Consider the following 22422-nt stretch of genomic DNA (forward strand, 5'->3'; position numbering starts at 1 on the left):
AAGTGGTCCCAAGTACTTTTTTCTGATTAAAGCAAATTTTGCATGTCATTCGGAAATCAAGGTGCCAGAGTCTGGAGGAAGACTGGGGAGAAGGAAATGCCAAAATGCCTGAAGTCCAGTGTCAAGTACCCACAGTCAGTGATGGTGTGGGGTGCCATGTCAGCTGCTGGTGTTGGTCCACTGTGTTTCATCAAGGGCAGGGTCAATGCAGCTAGCTATCAGGAGATTTTGGAGCACTTCATGCTTCCATCGGCTGAAATGCTTTATGGAGATGAAGATTTCATTTTTCAGCACGACCTGGCACCTGCTCACAGTGCCAAAACCACTGGTAAATGGTTTACTGACCATGGTATTACTGTGCTCAATTGGCCTGCCAACTCTCCTGACCTGAACCCCATAGAGAATCTGTGGGATATTGTGAAGAGAAAGTTGAGAGACGCAAGACCCAACACTCTGGATGAGCTTAAGGCCGCTATTGAAGCATCCTGGGCCTCCATAACATCTCAGCAGTGTCACAGGCTGATTGCCTCCATGCCACGCCGCATTGAAGCAGTCATTTCTGCCAAAGGATTCCCGACCAAGTATTGAGTGCATAACTGAACATTATTATTTGATGGTTTTTTTGTTTGGTATTAAAAAACACTTTTATTTGATTGGTCGGGTGAAATATGCTAATTTATTGAGACAGGTTTTTTGGGTTATCAGGAGTTGTATGCCAAAATCATCAGTATTAAAACAATAAAAGACCTGACAAATTTCAGTTGGTGGATAATGAATCTATAATATATGAAAGTTTAATTGTAATCATTACATTATGGTAAATAATGAAATTTAACACTATATGCTAATTTTTTGAGAAGGACCTGTATATGCTTTTTGTATTTAAGTGGCTGAAAAAAGAAATCAGAAATTTGAAAAAAAAAAGTTTTCTGCCTCCATTTTCTGACACCCTTAATTATTATAAGTTTCTATAGATTGATCTGTGTGAAATCTTGTTTTTTGCACACTAAGTTGATGTTTTTATAAATACCATTTTGGAGTTGATTGGACATATCAATATCCGCTTTTATTTTTCAGCTTGGGAAAAGGGGATTGATTAGAATTTTTAGGTTTTTTTGTAAATTTAAACACTTTTTTTTGCTTTCTTTTAGTCTGATTAGAGGATATGAACATGTGATCATTTGATCACCTGTTCTAGATATTACAATAAATACATTGAAACAATATAATCAGAACAGAATATATAATACAGGGTGGGTCATTTATATGGATACACCTAAATAAAATGGGAATGGTTGGTGATATCAATTTTCTGTTTGTGGCACATTAGCATATGGGAGGGGGAAAACTTTTCAAGATGGGTGGTGACCTTGGCGGCCATTTTGAAGTCAGCCAATTTGGATCCAACTTTATTTTTTTCAATGTGAAGAGGGTCATGTGACATCAAACTTATTGAGAATTTCACAAGAAATACAATGGTGTGCTTGGTTTTAATGTAACTTTATTCTTTCATGTGTTATTTACAAGTTTATGACCACTTATAAAATGTGTTCAAAGTGCTGCCATTGTGTTATTTTTTTCCCCATGGTGGCGCTTACTCTTACCACATGGGTTTTTTTTGCCTTCCCCTGGATCAACATGTTAGGGCATGTTAGGCTATGGGTTGAACTAGATGGACTTAAAGTCTTCCTTCAACCTTAATAACTATGTAACTATGTAACTATGTGTTGGATTGTCAATGCAACCCTCTTCTCCCACTCTTGACACACTGATAGCAACACCACAGAAGAAATGCTAGCATAGGCTTCCAGTATCCGTTGTTTCAGATGCTGCACATCTCGTATCTTCACAGCATAGACAATTGCCTTCAGATGACCCCAAAGATAAGGCTAAGGGGGTCAGATCGGGAGACCTTGGTGGCAATTCAACTGGCCCAGGACGACCAATCCACCTTCCAGGAAATTATTCATGTAGGAATGCTTGGTCCTGACACCCATAAAAGACATTTATAATGATATATACAGTTTAAAACAAAAAATAATGTTAATGCATATCTGTCATTTGAGGTAACTTTTCTGCATAGGCTGTTATGTGTTCACACTAGATGGTAGCCCGATTCTAACACATCAGGTATTCTAGAATATGTATGTAGTTTATTTATGAAAATTTTAGAATAATACATTAAATACACAGGAATCGACCGGCCGCAACCAATTAACGAAGCGTGGTTCAAATCCTGCACCAATTCGCAGCCGGATTGCGCCTGTCGCTGATTGTTCACGGCCAGCCATGTAGTATATAGCAGCCCATGTAGTAAATAGCACAGCCACATAGTATATTGCACAGCCACATAGTATATTGCACAGCCACGTAGTATATAGCACAGCCACGTAGTATATAGCACAGCCACGGAGTATATAGCACAGCCCACGGAGTATATAGCACAGCCCACGGAGTATATAGCACAGCCACGTAGTATATAACACAGCCCACGGAGTATATAGCACAGCCACGTAGTATATAGCACAGCCCACGGAGTGTATAACAGCCCACGTAGCATATAACACAGCTCACATAGTATATAACAGCCCACGCACGCAGTATATAACACAGCCCACATAGTGTATAACACAGCCCACGTAGTGTATAACACAGGCCTTGTAGTGTATAACACAGCCGACATAGTGTATAACACAGCCCACATAGTGTATAACACAGCCCACGTAGTGTATAACACAGGCCAAGTAGTGTATAACACAGGCCACGCAGAGTATAACACAGCCCACGAAGTGTATAACACAGGCCACGTAGTATATAGCACAGCCCACACAGTATATGGCACAGCCCATGTAGTACATTGCACAGCCCATGTAGTACATTGCACAGCCCACGTAGTATATTGCACAGCCCATGTAGTATATTGCACAACCCACACAGTATATTGCACAGCCCACGTAGTATATTGCACAGCCCACGTAGTATATTGCACAGCCCACACAGTACATTGCACAGCCCACGTAGTATATTGCACAGCCCACGTATTATATTGCACAGCCCACATATTATATTGCACAGCCCAAGCAGTATATTGCACAGCCCATGTAGTATATTGCACAGCCCACGCAGTACATTGCACAGCCCACATAGTACATTGCACAGCCCACGTATTATATTGCACAGCCCACGTATTATATTGCACAGCCCATGTATTATATTGCACAGCCCATGTAGTATATTGCACAGCCCACGTAGTATATAGCACAGCCCACGTAGTATATTGCACAGCCCACGTAGTATATTGCACAGCCCACGTAGTATATAGCAATGTGGGCATCATATCTCTGTTAAAAAAAAGAATTAAAATAAAAAATAGTTATATACTCACCTTCCGTGATCCAGGGGAAGTGGTTACCGATGCTCCTCACGCGCTCAAATCCCAAGAGTGCATTGCGGTCTCGCGAGATGATGACGTAGAGGTCTCGTGAGACTGCTACGTCATCATCTTGCGAGAGCACAATGAATGGAGCGGTCACCAGAGCGTCGCGAGGAGCGGGAAAGGCCGATTCTGGATCCGAGGGGCCGACGGACGGTGAGAATATAACGATTTTTTTTATTATTATTATTTTTAACATTAGTTTTTTTTAACTATTTATGCCGCATAGGCAGCATCAATAGTAAAAAGTTGATCACACAGGGTTAATAGTAGCGGTAATGGAGTGCGTTTACCCGCGGCATAACACGGTCCGTTACCGCTGCCATTAACCCTGTGTGAGTGCTGACTGGAGGGGATTATGGAGCAGACACTGACTGCAGGGAGTAAGGAGCAGCCATTTTGCCGCTGGACTGTGCCCATCGCTGATTGGTCGTGGCCGTTTTGCCGCGACCAATCAGCGGCTTGGATTTCCATGACAGACAGAGGCCGCAACCAATGAATATCTGTGACAGACAGACAGACAGAAGAATAGACAGAAAGACGGCAGTGACCCTTAGACAATTATATAGTAGATAAGGAATGACACTATTTCTGGCCATTAAGTGACTTACAGTATGTCGCACTATTTCTAATTTTCAGTCCTCTCCGACCTACGGAGTGGAAACCAGCTACTATATTGTATTCCATGAATAGCACATAAGAGAGAGTGGATTTCTGCTCTTCTTTCTCTTTAACACATGAAAAACATGAGAAGCAGAATGCATTAATTCTATACAATACTATACTATACAATAGTACTGAGCTGTGTGGCTGTGAATGCAGCACTGGTGTTAGACAAAACTATTACTTACATCTACATCTCCATCTATCTGTGTCTGACCATTTCTGCTGGCCTCTAATTGTGATGAGAACTCTTCACTCCTTTCCCTCCACAGAGTACAATAGGCATTGTATCCTGTCCATCTTGCTTTGACCAACACTAATTTGACTGATTTTTCAGAGTGGATGATGAATGAGGAGGCAGGAGGGAGGGGATGGCATGGTTCAAAAGTGAGCAGAAAAGCATATTTCTATGATAAGATAATTGACAATGCTTCTTACAAAGCTTTTTCTATTGATTTATGCAAAGTTTTGATTTACGTGACAGTCACCATTTAAAAGAACATAAATTACTTTTTTTTAAGATTCAGTTCAATTCTCTTTGCTATTTATGATGAGCAGAACAAATTATACAATGTGTTCCAATGTTTGCCTCAGTGATTCATTTTGAGGACATTATAGTATGGCATTGAATGCTATTTCTTACAGTAAAATGCACAGGAACGCATTCAGTCATGCCATCCACTGCAGTCGGAAACAAATAGCTGCCAAATTACAGTAGTGTACAAGATACATGAACTCACCAATGGGGTTCACATTGCTCAGCTCAATGCAGCAGTTCCTCCTTTTGTCCAACTGAACTGAATATTCAATAAAGAGTATAACATTCATTCCCTGCAACAGAAAAATAAAGACTTAGTATGAATATATTTAGCATTGAGTGGCATGGAATGAAGAATATTGTGCAGTATACAGCTTCATCAGTTAAGGCTACACTGTGTTGGTACATTATTGGAGACACTAAGAACAGTATGATTGTTTTCTCGAAAAGATGCAGTCTTATCGTTGGGACAAATATGGTGATACAGCCCTACTTTACTCCGACATGACTGTGACAGCCTATAGAAATATATCAAGCATTGACGTTCAAGTTGAGAGAGCCGCAGCCAGTCCATGCAATGTGCTCTGAGATCGTACCGAAATCCCCCGACGTCTGCCTGAGCTCTTTAAATGAGTATATGTAGCTGCACAACAGAAGTTCTCCTCACCGTCATGCTACCACATCATCACAAATGTTAGTTCTGTGTTTGCGCTGCAACCTACAGCTAGCAGCAACCATGACCCACCAGCCGGCAGAAAGCCAACCTATTTGACAGAAATCCTGACTATGTTTTCTATCATTAGTGTGTCCAATTGCCTAAAATTAATTGAAGATGCTAAAAATAAATTAGGTTTGACAATTTCCGTGCTTGTACAAATCTTCCTTTAAACTGAACTATTTCATAAACCGTTCGCATTAGAAGAACAGATGAAGCACAGTATCTATGTGTTCAATATGGGTAAGCTTACTGCTATGTTCAGTGCTACCATAGGAATGGATGAAAGTGACAATGAAAATTTCAAGACTTTAATAAATACTAAATTTCAAATCTGACATTTGGCGTATTGTTCCCCAGTGCACTTCAGATTAAGATTGGCATATGAAATGCCAGTCTCAATAAATTTCCTCTTAAGAAGTAGTTCATCATAATTAGGGAGCCTGACCATATTTCATGCTGTCCGTGGTTAGAACAGCATGAAACTGCTGACAGGTTTATTTAAGGAATAATCTGTCTTCCGAAAACTACTAAGCTCCCTGTTGTGATTTTGCTTTTTGCTCCCTCTAGTGGTCATTAGTGATTTGACTCTGGAGCTTCTGTCTTTTCCTATATCCTCACCTGGGCCGTTAGTTCAGGGGCGTTGCTATATAAGCTCCCTGGACCTTCAGTTCTATGCCTGGCATCGTTGAAATCAGAGCTAATCTGTTGTGCTCTTGTCCTATGATCCTGGTTCCTGTATTTCAAGCTAAGTCTGCTTCTTTGCTTTTTGCTTTTGTTTTGTTTGGTATTTTTGTCCAGCTTGTTCCAATCTGTATCCTGACCTTTGCTGGAAGCTCTAGGGGGCTGGTGTTCTCCCCCCGGACCGTTAGACGGTTCGGGGGTTCTTGAATCTCCAGCGTGGATTTTTATAGGGTTTTTGTTGACCAGATAAGTTATCTTGCTATATTCTGCTATTAGTAAGCTGGCCTCTCTTTGCTGAACCTGGTTCATTTCTGTGTTTGTCATTTCCTCTTACCTCACCGTTATTATTTGTGGGGGGCTTGTATCTTGCTTTGGGGTCCCTTTCTCTGGAGGCAAGAGAGGTCTTTGTTTTCTTCTCCTAGGGGTAGTTAGATTCTCCGGCTGGCGCGAGTCATCTAGCGATCACCGTAGGCATGATCCCCGGCTACTTCTAGTGTTGGCGTTAGGAGTAGCTATTTGGTCAACCCAGTTACCACAGCCCTATGAGCTGGATTTTTGAATCTCGCAGACTTACACGTTCCTCTGAGACCCTGTCCACTGGGGTCATAACAGCTCCCTAACTGAGAAGGAGAGCCTTTATCATTAAAAGTGGTATCTCCAGCTGCAGAAAGCCTCAATGTTTCAGACTTTTCATAAGTTAGCATCTAAGGAATGTTGCTAGACAACTCATTTCATAAAAGCCCTGACATTATTTGATTTATTTACTTGTATAGCACCATTAATTCCGCAGTGCTTTACAGACATTATCATCACTGTCCCCATTGGGGCTCACAATCTAAATTCCCTATCAGTATGTCTGTGGAATGTAGGAGGTAACCGGAGAACCCGGAGGAAACCCACGCAAACACGGAGAGAACATACAAACTCTCTGCAGATGTTGTCCTTTGTGGGATTTGAACCCAGGACCCCAGCGCTGCAAGGCTGCAATTCTAACCAATGAGCCTCAGTTAGCATTGCTATCAGTAATTATTATATTATAAAACTTATTTAAGAAAGTAATAATTTTAAATAAATACATATATAAAATAGATAAAATGAGAAAAAAATAAACTGTTAGACAAACCTGTGGAATATGGTGGTGCTATATCAGTTAGTAAAGCAAATAAAATCAATGTAATACCGTAATCAGATGAAATATTGCTGATTTTATTCTACATGCCATGGTTCTAGAAGCACTGGACGGTGCACCTTTGCTACAGTCCTCTGACTTCTATGTATGGAGATGGACAAATATACTGTACCCTAAACACAGAGCTGTGTGTACAATGATTGGAGCACATGCAAAATAGGACATGTTCACATTGACAATTAAACGGAAAGAAAACTGAGACAGAAACAAAATGAGCATATACCCTGCTGATAGTAAATAAGTAAAAGCAAATGATACGCCCGCCAGGGCAGTGGGGTACTCGGTACCGGGTCCGTTACTTAAAGGGACGTGTCACGGCGGTGGTGACCCAGTCCATGGCCCTGGGCGCCCATGTTAAAGGGAAGGTCTTTAAAGGGGTTTTTGAAATTAGGAAAGTTTGTGACGCCACGTCCGCACGATGTCTTCACTTACGGCTCTGCTGCATGGCATCTTCACTTGTGGCTCTGCTGCACAGCGTCTTCCCTTTCAGTTCCTCTCACAGCACGGCACCAGCTTCCTCTTCGCGCTCTCTCTTCAGGCTCTGCCCACAATGGCACACCCCTCTTTTTCCTGCGCTCCTCATGGCGCTCCTTTTGGCGGCTGTTATTTTTAAAACAAAGTGCGTGCACCGTGTAGCGCAGTTATGGCGGCAGTTATGATGTGATGCAGTTATGGCGATGTTTTGATGGTGATGTTTTAGAAGCTCATTAAAGTCTCTGGCATACAATCCAACAAAGTCTCTCTAGTTTCTCAATAAAGCACAGTCTCTTAGGCGCACAAGACCCGTTTACTGGGTCGGTCCATCCTGTTTGTGACGCCAAAATGCCAGGGCAGTGGGGTACTCGGTACTGGGCCCATTACTTAAAGGGATGTGTCATGGCGGTGGTGACCCAGTCTGTGGCCCTGGGCGCCCATGTTAAAGGGAAGGTCTTTAAAGGGTTTTTGAAATTAGAAAAGTTCGTGACTCCACCTGTGGTATTTGGTCAGTGGGGACCGACGCTGCTTAAAGGGGTCCTCTGGGGTGATGTTATGGCAGCCAGATGGTATAACTCCTCACAGGTGAAGTAGGTCCCCAGGGCTCCCGGTGAATAGATGAAGTATTGTGAGTGGTGCAGTAAAGAACGACGGACACAGTTGTGCAATCTTTTTACCTGGTTTACTGATGGTAGCAGGTAGCCACAGTCCAGGGCACCAGATCACAGGTACAGGCAGGGTCTGGGCGGCTTGGAAGCGAGTTCAGAAACCAGCTTTATCGGTGGAGTTAAAAGCCTTCCTTCTAGCGCTGTGTTGTTATTGTCCCTTACTGCCTATGGCTTTGTAGCAAGGTCCTCTCAGTTATCTCTGTCCTTTGTTGAACTGGGACACAAACCCATATGACAGGTGACTCGAGCCTTTTTGCAGGGTCTCTATCATGACCCAGGCTCTATGTGTCACTGTGTCTCCTGGGTGTTAGGGCGAACAGGTGATGTGTAATCCAGCTGTCCTGCCAGTTTCTGCTATGTGTCTTAGAGTCCCACAAAAGCCTTGGTCTTCCAGCTACCAGTGTCTGCGCTCAATCAGGGATGTAGCCCAGTCACAGCTATTCTCCCCTTTAGTCACACAACTGTGCTACGCTCTCCGGCACGTTAGCTAAGGGCTGTTCTTCCTTCTGTATCTCGCTATCTAGGAGCTACAGCACCTCAGGCTGTACGGCCCCTCACCCGTCCTTCTACCTCAGACTGCTCCAGTCTGCTGTCTGGCACCAACTGTCTAATTCTTCCCAACTGCCTAGCAACTAACTCCTCCTCCGGACCAAAGAGAGAGCATTTCCCCTGATTTTGGGTGTAGAGCTCCCCCTTCTGGCCTGAAGTCAGAATGGTGTTGTATGTGCTAATTACCTGTTAAAAGGAATCCTCCATCGCTTCCAAGTTTGACATCACTCTCCCCATGAGGAAATCAATGCCACTGTGACAACCAGGACCCTGGGGCCTCACACAAACGCGCATATAAATAACGTAGGTTACTTAGTAAACACTGTTTTTGATAAAAATAAAAGTGTAAAATGTATCCCACCATGGTCAAGATTTGGGCTAGTCCTAACCTTTAATACTTTTAATACTTAAGGTTAGGACCATCCTGAATTTGGGTACACTTTGATACCAGTGGGATGCCTTTTACACTTTTTTTTAATCAAAAATTGTGTTTACTAAGTACCCAATATTATTTATATGTACTATTGCTTTTACTTATTTGATTACAGCTGGGTATAGGTTCATTTTGTTTCCTTCTTAGGTTTTATCTGCTTAATGGCCACTGTGAACATGTTCCTATTTTGCATGCAGACCAACTTATACTCCAATTCATTTTTTTGGTTAAGTTTCAGGTTTCTGCACTTATTGCAGGTAAGTGTGTGGCCTCCCTTTCTTTGAGCTGGATATTAAGTTTATATAACTTCCCATTTTACTAAGTACTCATGTTCAGGACCCGGTCACTTTGACACATGGTAAGGTTTTAATGCTAGCAGTTAGGACCATCCCTAATTTGGGTACACCCTGACACTGATGGGATGGCTTTTACTCTTTTTCTTAATCTAATACAGCATTTACTAAGCCCCTTATGCTATTTCCATGCACTGCTGCTTTTGCTTTCTTACAGCAGGGTATATGTTCATATTGTTTCTGTCTTAGGTTTTGTGCCTACAATGATGTTAACATATCACTAGTGTTGAGCGATACCTTCCGATATTCGAAAGTATTGGTATCGGATTGGATCGGCCGATACCGGCAAAATATCGGATCTCGCCGATACCGATACCCGATACCAATACAAGTCAATGGGACACAAATATCGGAAGGTATCCTGGATGGTTCCCAGGGTCTGAAGGAGAGGAAACTCTCCTTCAGGCCCTTGGATCCATATTCATGTAAAAAATAAAGAATAAAAATAAAAAATATGGATATACTCACCCCTCCGGCGGACCCTGGACCTTAGCGATGTAACCGGCAGCCTCCGTTCCTAAGAATGCAGAGTGAAGGACCTTCGATGACGTCGCGGCTTGTGATTGGTCGCGTGACCGCTCATGTGACCGCTCACGCGACCAATCACAAGCCGCGACGTCATCGCAGGTCCTTCACTCTGCATTCTTAGGAACGGAGGCTGTCGGTTACATCGCTAAGGTCCAGGGTCTGCCGGAGGGGTGAGTATATCCATATTTTTTATTTTTATTCTTTATTTTTTACATGAATATGGATCCCAGTGCCTGAATGAGAGTTTCCTCTCCTCCAGACCCTGGGAACCATACACTGGGAACTTCCGATTCCGATTTCCGATATCACAAAAATATCGGAACTCAGTATCAGAATTCCGATACAGCAAATATCGGCTGATACCAGATACTTGCGGTATCGGAATGCTCAACACTACATATCACATGATTATATAGCTCTATATGCAAATTGCCTCTTCAGAGAAAAAGAGGACTTAAACTCTATAGCGCCACCTTTTGGAAGTAGCGATCCTTCAAGTCACAATGAACCCTTTAACGAGTCGTGCGATATGACTTAGGATAAAAGCCAAATCAGTATCTCAATTCACAGGCACAGTGTTTCGGGCTGTTGGCACTCGTCAGTGCGAAGCATGAGAACTAATTGGGCTAGGTAAGAGGCTCTGGACTGGGGTCTAAGGGGTAATTTTTCTCCTTATGGAGAGTGACATACCAGCTGGCTTGTCAAGGTAAGGAGGCTTATTCGCCGTGCAATGCTCCTCTGGGAAATTAAATATGCAAATTGCGTCTACTGAGAAAAAGAGGACTTAAACTCTATAGCACCACCGGTTGGAAGTAGAGATCCTACAAGTCATAATCAACCCTTTACTGAGTTGTGCAATATGACTTAGGATAAAAGCCAAATCAGTATCTCAATTCGCAGACACGGTGTTTTGGGCTGTTGGCCCTCGTCAGTGTGAAGCATGAGAACTGATTTAGCTAGGTGAGAGGCTCTGGATTGAGGTCTAAGGGGTATCGTTTCTCCTTATGGAGAGTGACATACCAGCTGGCTTGTCAAGGTAAGGAGGCTTATTCGCCGTGCAATGCTCCTCTGGGAAATTAAATATGCAAATTGCGTCTACTGAGAAAAAGAGGACTTAAACTCTATAGCACCACCGGTTGGAAGTAGAGATCCTACAAGTCATAATCAACCCTTTACTGAGTTGTGCAATATGACTTAGGATAAAAGCCAAATCAGTATCTCAATTCGCAGACACGGTGTTTTGGGCTGTTGGCCCTCGTCAGTGTGAAGCATGAGAACTGATTTAGCTAGGTGAGAGGCTCTGGATTGAGGTCTAAGGGGTAACGTTTCTCCTTATGGAGAGTGACATACCAGCTGGCTTGTCAAGGTAAGGAGGCTTATTTGCCGTGCAATGCTCCTCTGGGAAATTTAATATGCAAATTGCTATATACTTGACTAACTTTTATCTTCATCATTACTCAAATATCAATAAATTTGAATTCAAGATTACAAAAAACAATAAAAACTCAAAAACTATTTTTACGTCTGTTACTTTTTAAGAACAAATGATTATGCCAAATAAAAGAAGAGCATAAACCAAAGCTTCGCTGAAACATTGTTGTTGGCTTATCTCACATTGACAACTCCTACTTATATGCCCTAGTGTATGAGATCCTCTCTATGAGCCAGACAAGAGAACTACGGTGTAAGAGTGATTCCCTTACTTACAGATCGGTCCCATCCATGCACTACATGGTTGACTGATCAATCACGAAATGTATAGATGATTTCCAGAAAGTGGAAAAACATAGCCTTTAATAAGTTGTTCCTTTATGAAGTATTTTCAGAGGAATCTGTCAGCAGGTTTTTGCTTTGTTATCTGAAGACAGCATGAGGTAGAGCTTAGGGGTTAAGTGATGCCTCTCTTATCAAGCTCTGTCTTGTTGTTTACTTGCAATGATTTTTTTTTAGCTCTAGCAGCTCATCATTGCTTGGGCACAAGAGCTTGGCACCCTTTTATGATAAGCAGCTCACTGCTACATAGAAAGCTGAAGTGCGGGCGGAGGCAGCTTTCTCAGCTCTGCTGCATAGCTAAAGCTTAAAGCCCTGATTGTGCAGAATGGCTGCACCCAGTAACCTAAGTGATACATTGTTGAATTCAGGGTCTCTTTGCCTACATTATTCTGCTCTCAGATGAGGTGGCAAAAACCTGCTGACAGATTCCTTTTAAATAGTCCATAAGTCAACAGTATGACTAAGTATAAGGATCTTCATAACATTGTTTCTAGATACAAAAAACCCTCTTTCTCCACAAATCAGTCTCTATTTCTCTTCACTAATTATTCACTTTCAATAACTGCTGAAATCTGTCTACAAATTTGTTTCAGTGAGGTATCAAATCAATAAAATTATAAGCAGAGTAAACGGGGAAGATGCTGGTGGTAGAAAAAGGTAGAGCACGCAAAGAGAAAATGCTGAAGCTATTATTTCAGAGGTGGAAAAGCTACTAGAAATGCAGGATAAATGTAATTTAGTGTCCAGAAATAGCACTATTAATCGTATATCAATGACAGCTTTTTTTGAAAAGTTAGCACTTTAAGAATGAATCTAAGCACTAATTCTTTAGGGTTCTTTATACCTATATAGTACCTGCCCACAGTTATAGCTTTCACTGATTTATCAGAATTTCTACCATCATAAAACAAGGGCAAAATATTGTGCCTATTATGATTATTATCAGAGTTTAACTTTGCTCCGTACGTAACTCTCTGGCTGCTGCCTATTTTCTGCACCCATGCTCATAGCTCACCACTAACTGGAAACGTTTTCATCCTCCATTTTACTGGTAAGACAAGTTTCCATTCTCAGTTAAACTTGGACTCCCTTGAGAAATAAATACATCATTTCTGAGCCAAGATAGTCATCTCACGATGGCACCTGCTATCACTAATGCAACCACAGACAGCAGCTGCGGCAAGATGCCAGCTATGTCTATTTATTGCATGGACAGCTACGTCTATATTTATGACTTTCGCAGCAATATCGGTATTTACAGCTTTTGCTACGACTGTATTTCACAGCATCTGTGGTTCTCTCTGCTTTCCACAATTGTGTGGCAATGCACATCTTAGTATACCGCAGACACCCCAGTGACTATAAAATACTAAGTCCTTTTGTAACTATATACTTTATGGGACTGGGGCACAGTATTCAAGAAGTATACTGTAGATTTCAAAGCCGTGAAGTCATTTTATTGTGCAGGGTGTTTTGTTATCATAAAACTTAGAGGAAACCTGCCAGCTGAATCTGCTGCCCCTTGTAAGCATAGTATTGAAAAAGATCTACGGTACTCTTCTATTAACCAGTTCATATAAAAATACTGACTATTAAGAGTTATCAACGAAGACAGCGGACTTATAGTCCAATATTTCTGAAAAGAATAGGGCATGTTGCAATTTTTTTTTACACATTCATTCCACGTGAAAAACTGTCATTTGGACAGTCCTTTTGGTCAGTGTGATGTCAGATTGTTACTTTGACAGCACACGTACGTATAATATGCTCATCTGAATGAGCCCTAAGGGTCCAAGAGCAGCTGGAAACCAGGCTTAGTTGACAACATCTTTGGCAAGGGTTTTTCTTAAATTTGCATTTGGGACACGGTATTAAATAAAAATGTCCAAGGTGCTATAACAGAACTGATAAATTGACAGTTCATAAAAAAACTATGTTAAAAAGAACTACCAATTTTTCATAGCTGACTGGAAAAATATCAATAGCTCTATAAGAAAGAAATTGGAAAAAATTGCTCAAGCGTCTGATTTTTTATTTTATTTCTGTTTGGAAATCCTCAAAAACATTCAATAAGTTTACATAAGGGGTTATATTCACTGCGGATGTAAATAAAGCAGGAAAATAAATAATCACATGTATATTTGTCCTGGATTTTGCTGTACATTCAATGCAGATTTGAAGCTATGCATTGTAAAGGTAAAGCCGATAGAACATTTTTAAACAAAAATGGATATGCTACAAAATACAACTCTGCAGCACAGATCAATTTCTCAGTAGATTTTGTACTGATTTTTATGCAACAAGTGGATGAAATTTGTTTGATAAGTTCTCATCCATATAGGTAGTATTGTGATACATTATTGACTTCTGCCCATAAAATCTCTAAGGAAAATTTGCCGCAAACCCTCTCCAGGAGAGCATACCCTTTTAAGTTACTATAGCTCAACTGGTGTTTCCTACATGTCCATTCTTCAAAAATGACATGGCTCATATACTGTAAGTTTAAAATAAATGGTCAAATTCTTTAGTTACCCATTGCTTTAGATAATCTAAAGTTGAATTTTGAGCAATTTTGAATAATGAGCTGTTCATTAAAAGGATATAGTATCTGATGACAAATTGACTGTGATATAATATCTAAGATAAAACATACAGTATATACTCCTCAAAAATGAAATTCCAACATTAAGAAGGAAAATGTGTGAAATTATTGAAATTAAATGATGGATATGAAATTTTAAAAATATCTCAATTTATTCAGTGAAAAATATGAGTGCCACAAGAAGAAATGCACGCATTATGCTATTAATGAGGTTATTAATATTTGCCTGAGCAATATTTTTTTCTTAAACTTGCACACTAAATCTTATTACGCAAGGAAATCATCAAAATCTATTGTTGGCAGCTCCGTTTGCAATTTTCGACCAATGATGTCCCAGCTCCTTTGTAGACATGGCCATCATCAAATCAATGTAACATCGAGCTAATTGTGTACCTGGAATAAAGACTAGAGGGGACTAGCTACAGTACGTTAAGCCACCCCACACATCCTTGGAAAAGGACAGGTGTGATGTTCCTTCAACAAGGGCTCTTCATGATGTTACCCATGTGAGTAAATCTTTAGAATTTACCAGATTCATCAAATTTTCCCAGAAAATCTGATTTGTCGTTAACTGATTTGCCATGAATTAATTGTTCTACTGTTCTCATTTCCTTATATACTAATATTCTTCATTGACATGCTCTCACATACAATATCTGTACAGCTTTTTCAATGTTTTGTGGCTTACTTTCTCTATCTCTATGGCTATGATGTGAGCTGTGAAGTTTACAGTTTCATCACAAAAAGGCTGCTGCATTTCCAGCTTCTTCTTTTATACAGGCTATGATTGTCCCTCCTGATTGGCTATGCTATACCATGTGGTGTCATATCTGCAGGAAAGGATAAGCCTGCCTGAGGTCATGCTAGCCTTCACTGATGATAGATAATATGATCTTCTGCAATGTGTAAAATAGAAGAGTTTATTGTATTCAAATTGATTGAAGCAAAATTGCAAATTGTTTGAGTTTACAGGCTTACTGTTGAATTTATAAAATGTCAACATGAATTTGCTTTGCATCTTATGGATTAATTAATCTCTTCTGATCGATTAACATGATGGAAATATTGGGGCACTGAACAGGTTCCTTATTACATATGTAATACTTTTATCAGCCATAGGAAAGGAAAAATACGATTTCTGAAAAATAAATTGTAGGAGAGAGATTCTGCTAAACATAGCCCATTTTCATTATATCAGAATATTCATTTGTTTTCTTTTCATTTTACTTCTGGCTTTTCCAGCACTAACCTTGAATAAATGCATTATTAGTGTTAAAAGCAAGTTAATATCAATTATCTAATTTTACTTTGGTAATTGTTATGGAAAATGTAGTAAATTAAGAAATCACGAGGAAAGCTTTTATACGTTGCTGAATGAGGTAATAAAAGCAGATGAGTTGTTATGGAAAATTGATTGAATGTAATCATCCCTTATGTCAGTACATTCAGACTAGGGAGAAGGAAATGCATAAACTGATCTGTGCTATTGACATCAGGAAAGCAGAGCTGTCAATATGCCAATATGTGCCGAATACACAGTAGAATATTCCTTCTTCACATGTACAGGTCCTTCTCAAAAAATTAGCATATAGTGTTAAATTTCATTATTTACCATAATGTAATGATTACAATTAAACTTTCATATATTATAGATTCATTATCCACCAACTGAAATTTGTCAGGTCTTTTATTGTTTTAATCCTGATGATTTTGGCATACAACTCCTGATAACCCAAAAAACCTGTCTCAATAAATTAGCATATCAAGAAAAGGTTCTCTAAACGACCTATTACCCTAATCTTCTGAATCAACTAATTAACTCTAAACACATGCAAAAGATACCTGAGGCTTTTAAAAACTCCCTGCCTGGTTCATTACTCAAAACCCCCATCATGGGTAAGACTAGCGACCTGACAGATGTCAAGAAGGCCATCATTGACACCCTCAAGCAAGAGGGTAAGACCCAGAAAGAAATTTCTCAACAAATAGGCTGTTCCCAGAGTGCTGTATCAAGGCACCTCAATGGTAAGTCTGTTGGAAGGAAACAATGTGGCAGAAAACGCTGTACAACGAGAAGAGGTGACCGGACCCTGAGGAAGATTGTGGAGAAGGTCCGATTCCAGACCTTGGGGAACCTGAGGAAGCAGTGGACTGAGTCTGGTGTGGAAACAGGTGCCGCATTCCCCAGGTAAAGCCACTTTTGAACCATAAACAGCGTCAGAAGCGCCTGACCTGGGCTACAGAGAAGCAGCACTGGACTGTTGCTAAGTGGTCCCAAGTACTTTTTTCTGATGAAAGCAAATTTTGCATGTCATTCGGAAATCAAGGTGCCAGAGTCTGGAGGAAGACTGGGGAGAAGGAAATGCCAAAATGCCTGAAGTCCAGTGTCAAGTACCCACAGTCAGTGATGGTGTGGGGTGCCATGTCAGCTGCTGGTGTTGGTCCACTGTGTTTCATCAAGGGCAGGGTCAATGCAGCTAGCTATCAGGAGATTTTGGAGCACTTCATGCTTCCATCAGCTGAAATGCTTTATGGAGATGAAGATTTCATTTTTCAGCACGACCTGGCACCTGCTCACAGTGCCAAAACCACTGGTAAATGGTTTACTGACCATGGTATTACTGTGCTCAATTGGCCTGCCAACTCTCCTGACCTGAACCCCATAGAGAATCTGTGGGATATTGTGAAGAGAAAGTTGAGAGACGCCAGACCCAACACTCTGGATGAGCTTAAGGCCGCTATTGAAGCATCCTGGGCCTCCATAACATCTCAGCAGTGTCACAGGCTGATTGCCTCCATGCCACGCCGCATTGAAGCAGTCATTTCTGCCAAAGGATTCCCGACCAAGTATTGAGTGCATAACTGAACATTATTATTTGATGTTTTTTTTGTTTGTTATTAAAAAACACTTTTATTTGATTGGACGGGTGAAATATGCTAATTTATTGAGACAGGTTTTTTGGGTTATCAGGAGTTGTATGCCAAAATCATCAGTATTAAAACAATAAAAGACCTGACAAATTTCAGTTGGTGGATAATGAATCTATAATATATGAAAGTTTAATTGTAATCATTACATTATGGTAAATAATGAAATTTAACACTATATGCTAATTTTTTGAGAAGGACCTGTATACAGGGCTCTTGGAGTTTAGGCATGGCTGCCGCGCTACAAAGAAGAGGCAGTAGACTTGGTGATGTGGCTATGGGATATTTTTGATCAGTTTTTACATGGTTATTTAAATTGCCACCATTTAATTAAACACTGCCTCCCATATCTTCTCTACGCCTGTGAGTCGCCCATCAGGACCGTGGGGTACTCGGTACCGGGTCCGGTCGCAATTAAAGGGGTGGTCACGGTGGCAGCGACCCGGTCCATGGCCCTGGGCGCCCAAGTAAAAGGGACGGTCTTTAAAGGGGTTGTGGAAATAAGGAAAGTTTGTGACGCCACCTGTGGTTCTCGGTCAGAGGTGACCGACGCTGCTTAAAGGGGTCATCTGGGGGCGATGGTGCTGCAGCAAAGATGGTGTCGCTTCCCACAGGTGAAGCGGTGTCCCCAGGGCTCCCAGTGTATTTGGCAGGGATGGTGAATGCTGCAAATAATTGGAGGACACAGGGTTGCAGTCTTTACTTGGTTTACTGGGATGGTATTAAGCCTCAGTCCAGGGTACTGGCAACAGGTGTAGCTGGAGTCCAGGCAGCCAGGTGGAAATCCCCTTGACAGGTCAGTTTGGGAGCCTTCCACTATGCGCTGGTCTGTGGTGCCTTGCTGCCTGTAGCTCTGTAACAAGGCCCTCTTTCTTCCCTGTCCAGGGACAGTACCTGCACGGTAGGCAACTTGAGACGTCTCTTTTGGGTCTCTGTTCATGGTGACTCTGGACTCTGATTGCTGCTGTACCTCAGGTATTATGTGGGCAAGTCACTTTTAGTTTCCTGCCCTCCGGTTCTGCTGTGGGGCTTGCAGTTTCCCTCAGCCTCAGGCTCTCGGTACCCGGTTTCTGCACTCAGCTTAGAGAGGCTCAGTAGCAGTCTTTCTCTAGCTCCTAAGTACCTCTGTGCTCCTTCACTGTCTGCTACCAACTGTCAACTGTCTGCTTGTCTGCCTAGCAACTGCCTAGCAATCCTATTGACCAGAGAGAGTGAAGCGATGGCCAGGGGACCACTCCAGTGCAGGAAGACTACTGTACACAAGATGAGGTGCAAACAAAGGGTTGATTTATTGGAAGGCAAGGAATGAAGTGGATGAGGAAGATGCAAACAGCGGTAAACAATGGCAAAAGACAATTTACAAGAGTTATAAACGTTATCTTTCCTGTAAAATAGCACGGTGATCCAACTATTACAGACTCAAAATATGTCTAACCAGCAGATGTAAACAATAAACAAGTGATGATGCTACTCTACCTATAACCTCCCTGGCCTTTACTAAGTAGGCCACACGGCTCCCGTGTACTGACTACTGAAGCCTACACTAGGCCCTAACAGGTGCACCAAACAGGAACAAACTCACGGTGATGTTGGAGAATCAGCTCCAGTCCCAGGGGGCCCCCAGCAGTCTAATATGGCGGTGCGCAAGGCTTTCTGTCAGCTCTGTGAAGTGTGGTCTTCTCCTTGCTTCTGGATCCTAGGGATTCTCCTGGAAACTGTAAATCCCTTTCTCTGTATCTTTGTGGCTCTCTTGCAGCTATATCAGGACACAGTTCCTCTCTTTTTGAGCTATCAGCACAAAAAGCCCTCTCTGCAGCAGCCTCAGCTCACACACGCTGCTCCAGCTCCACACCTGCACTCTGCCAGACAAGTTCATCACACCGACTATTACAGGGGAGAAGCAGAACATTCCATCACGCCAGACAAGGGGGTGCAGCCTCTTAAAGTGACCGTGTTCTTTACTGTCCATAACAGCACCACCCTCTTACAAGAGCAGCTCCCCTCAAGCCGGGTGTAGAGCTCCACCTTCTGGCCTGGAGTCAGAATGTGTTGTTGTAAGGTTACCTGCCAAAGGGATTCCTCCTGTCTCCAGGCATGGCATTACCCTCCCCGAGAGGAAGGCAATACCACTGTGGTACCTGAACTCCTGGGGTGCCACACCTGCATCAAGCATCTGTTTGCCAGGGAGGCTTCCTTTAAAGAAAAGGTTCTCTAGTTGAAATAATCCCTTTAATTGGATTAAACAGAAAATGTAAAGTTCAATAATGCCCCCTATATTGAATATCTATATTTAATATTTCTCTGTATGTTTCACAGAAATAAAATCCAATAAGCATTTTTTCCCTTCATGTGTTTTTATCATCTCCAGGCATTGAAGATGCACTTTTATATGTAAGTCCAATCATTCTTGTGTATTACTTGTACCTCTGTTTTGCTGATTCATCAATCGTCTATTAACAGTAACAAAGTTTAGTGTAGATTTAACACATTTCTGTATTTTTTTTTTACTTAAACATCTCATCTGCGGCTGAAATTTCCCCAGTACTTCTGTTCCTAGAAAGTTGTTATCTCAGTAGGTTTTCCTTCCACTTTGTATGCATGCTAATACTCAAAGGCAGAGCAGAGATCTACACTTATTTCCCTGGTGTCCTTTTATCATGAGCTTTTCATCAGATATTTTCTTATTACAATAAATGTGGCTAAATTATTAAATAAATACAATGAATAAATCTAATAATATATGCAGCTGTGCAGAATAACTATGGAGAAACTTGTACATTCTGATGATATTAGACATATGGTAGTGCAGAAACAGCGGTCTACATCTATCTTCCTGCAAATTGTGCTGAGACTCTTATTATTGTTCTTGTTTTCTATCGCATGTTATATACTTATGGTATGTATTGTGATGTGTATGCTATGTACTATACTCGGTTTGCACCTTTTTCATATTTGTAGCCCCATACAATTAAGATCACTTAAAACAAAATAAATAGTAATATTATTATAGTCAAAATTATCTATCTTATTATCTAACTTAGACTTTACATAGCAAGTGTTAACATAGTGTTTTATGTGTTTTATTATTGGCATTGTCAAGATAGACAACCACAAAGAGCAATTCACTTTATGATGCGTAACATCAAACCACACATATGTAGTACTTAAAGGGAACCTGTCATGTTCTAGATGCTATTATCCAGCAGATATGGGGCTAGTCTGCAGGTTAATAGTGTTCTAAAGCTACCCGGCCATTGCACTGAAAGCCCGGCTTTATTCCACCTGGGAGCCTCAGGCTTTCAGTCATAGAGCCGCGGCCGGCCCGCCTTCAGTCACTGCTTAGTACATAGTAGGCAGCGGATGTAAGTATGGCAGACATTGACTGACAGTCGGCTCAGCACTGATGAACGTGCAGTCAGTTAGTGCCGTGGCGTACTATGTACTGAGAAGTGTATGAGTCCGTGCCAGCAGTACCTCTATGCTGAGAGCTGGATACTGCCTGGAGGAATAAAGTTCATTACCTCATGTAGCTGCACTTTTAGTACAGTGGCCAGCAGCTTTGGAATACTCTTAAGGTGCAGATTAACCCTGTATCCGCAGGTTAATAGCATTTGGGGCTGTGTCAAGTTCCCTTTAAGAAGCAACTATCACAAGACTACAATAAAACAGTATACAGTTTAGATACATGTTTTAAAGAGATTTTAGGCCTGATGAGGCTGCTATACTTTATTGAAATGCAAATAATATGAAATGTGAAATCCTTTGTGAAATTTTGCTTTGCCTTATATTAGAACAAGCAATCTAACTAGACTAATAAAATTGTCATTTTAATTTAAAGCATATAACACCATTCTGCCGTGGATTTTCCAAATAGTTACACCTGCCTCATCAGGTCTAAGACATCTATTTAATAAATGAACAGCTTGAAGAATTTCATTTCTTGTCATTTCCTCACAGCTAATTTCTAATTGGATTACCGATTCTACTTTATTAAAAATAAAATGCAATTTGAAGCAAAGATATGCTGTAATACAGTATTAGTCAGTACAAACTGGATCATAAAGTAATACTATGCTATGTCAGTGTTTAAGGCAATTTAAGTTTCAGGATAAAATAGGCAATAATGACTGAAATAGTAATGGAAGGCAGAATTAGAAATTTGGAAGAAAATTGCTTTCTGTAAAAATGCAAATTGTGTGACACAATTCAATATATTTCCAATGATATCCATGTCATTAAGTCTCCACAATGTATATGTGTTTTGATGCAAACGTGACAACCCCTTGTTGTTCACGTTGATAAAATGTAGAGTAAAGGCTCAAATAGAAAAACACTCACCAAATGATATATTGCCAAAATATAAGCCACATGTTGGACCTTTGAGCATCTGGGTTTGCCAATTCCTTTGATTTGTTCTGGTGTCATGGTTGTTTCTTGTACTTTCTGCTGGGTCACTGTTTTGAGAGAGAAATTAGTTTAAAGTGAAGACTTAACCCAACTTCCTTCCTGTGCTCACACTCCTTTACGCATGAGTCAAAATGTGTGAGATTGTACAGATATGACTAGTATAGTGCCCAGTTTCATGTTTTCTAAATTAGCATGCACAGACGTGTGGTTTACCCTAGAATATTCATATATGAGCCCCTTGATATTTAGATGTGACTGGTCGGCTGCGTTAGACAAGTAGGACTCTAATGTTTCATGGCCCTTACTGCTCTTTTTTACTGTAATCTTCTACTAAAGGTTTATTATTAGCAGAAGATTTTGGCAAAATTGACTACATTGTTTTACTATATTTCAGATCTATTTTCTTAGTTTGCACTTGGCAATTTATTTTTCTAAAGTGCAATAGAATATGTTAGTGCTATATTAATCAGTCATTAAATTTATGC

General features: G+C 40.9%; 1 protein-coding gene across 1 annotated transcript in view; it reads right to left on the reverse strand.

The window, feature by feature from the left end:
- Positions 1 to 21990, reverse strand: part of LAPTM5 (lysosomal protein transmembrane 5) — a 103340-nt gene extending 81350 nt beyond the window's left edge. The window contains exons 1-2 of the mRNA XM_077299592.1: positions 21869 to 21990; positions 4837 to 4927 (exon numbers count right to left, since the gene is read on the reverse strand). Of these exons, the coding sequence (XP_077155707.1) occupies positions 4837 to 4927; positions 21869 to 21955 (178 nt within the window). The 5' untranslated portion in view covers positions 21956 to 21990. The remainder of the gene's footprint in view (positions 1 to 4836; positions 4928 to 21868) is intronic.
- Between the last annotated feature and the right edge of the window lie 432 nt (positions 21991 to 22422).

The sequence above is a fragment of the Ranitomeya variabilis genome, chromosome 3 (assembly GCF_051348905.1).
Source record: "Ranitomeya variabilis isolate aRanVar5 chromosome 3, aRanVar5.hap1, whole genome shotgun sequence".
Taxonomy (NCBI): domain Eukaryota; kingdom Metazoa; phylum Chordata; class Amphibia; order Anura; family Dendrobatidae; genus Ranitomeya; species Ranitomeya variabilis.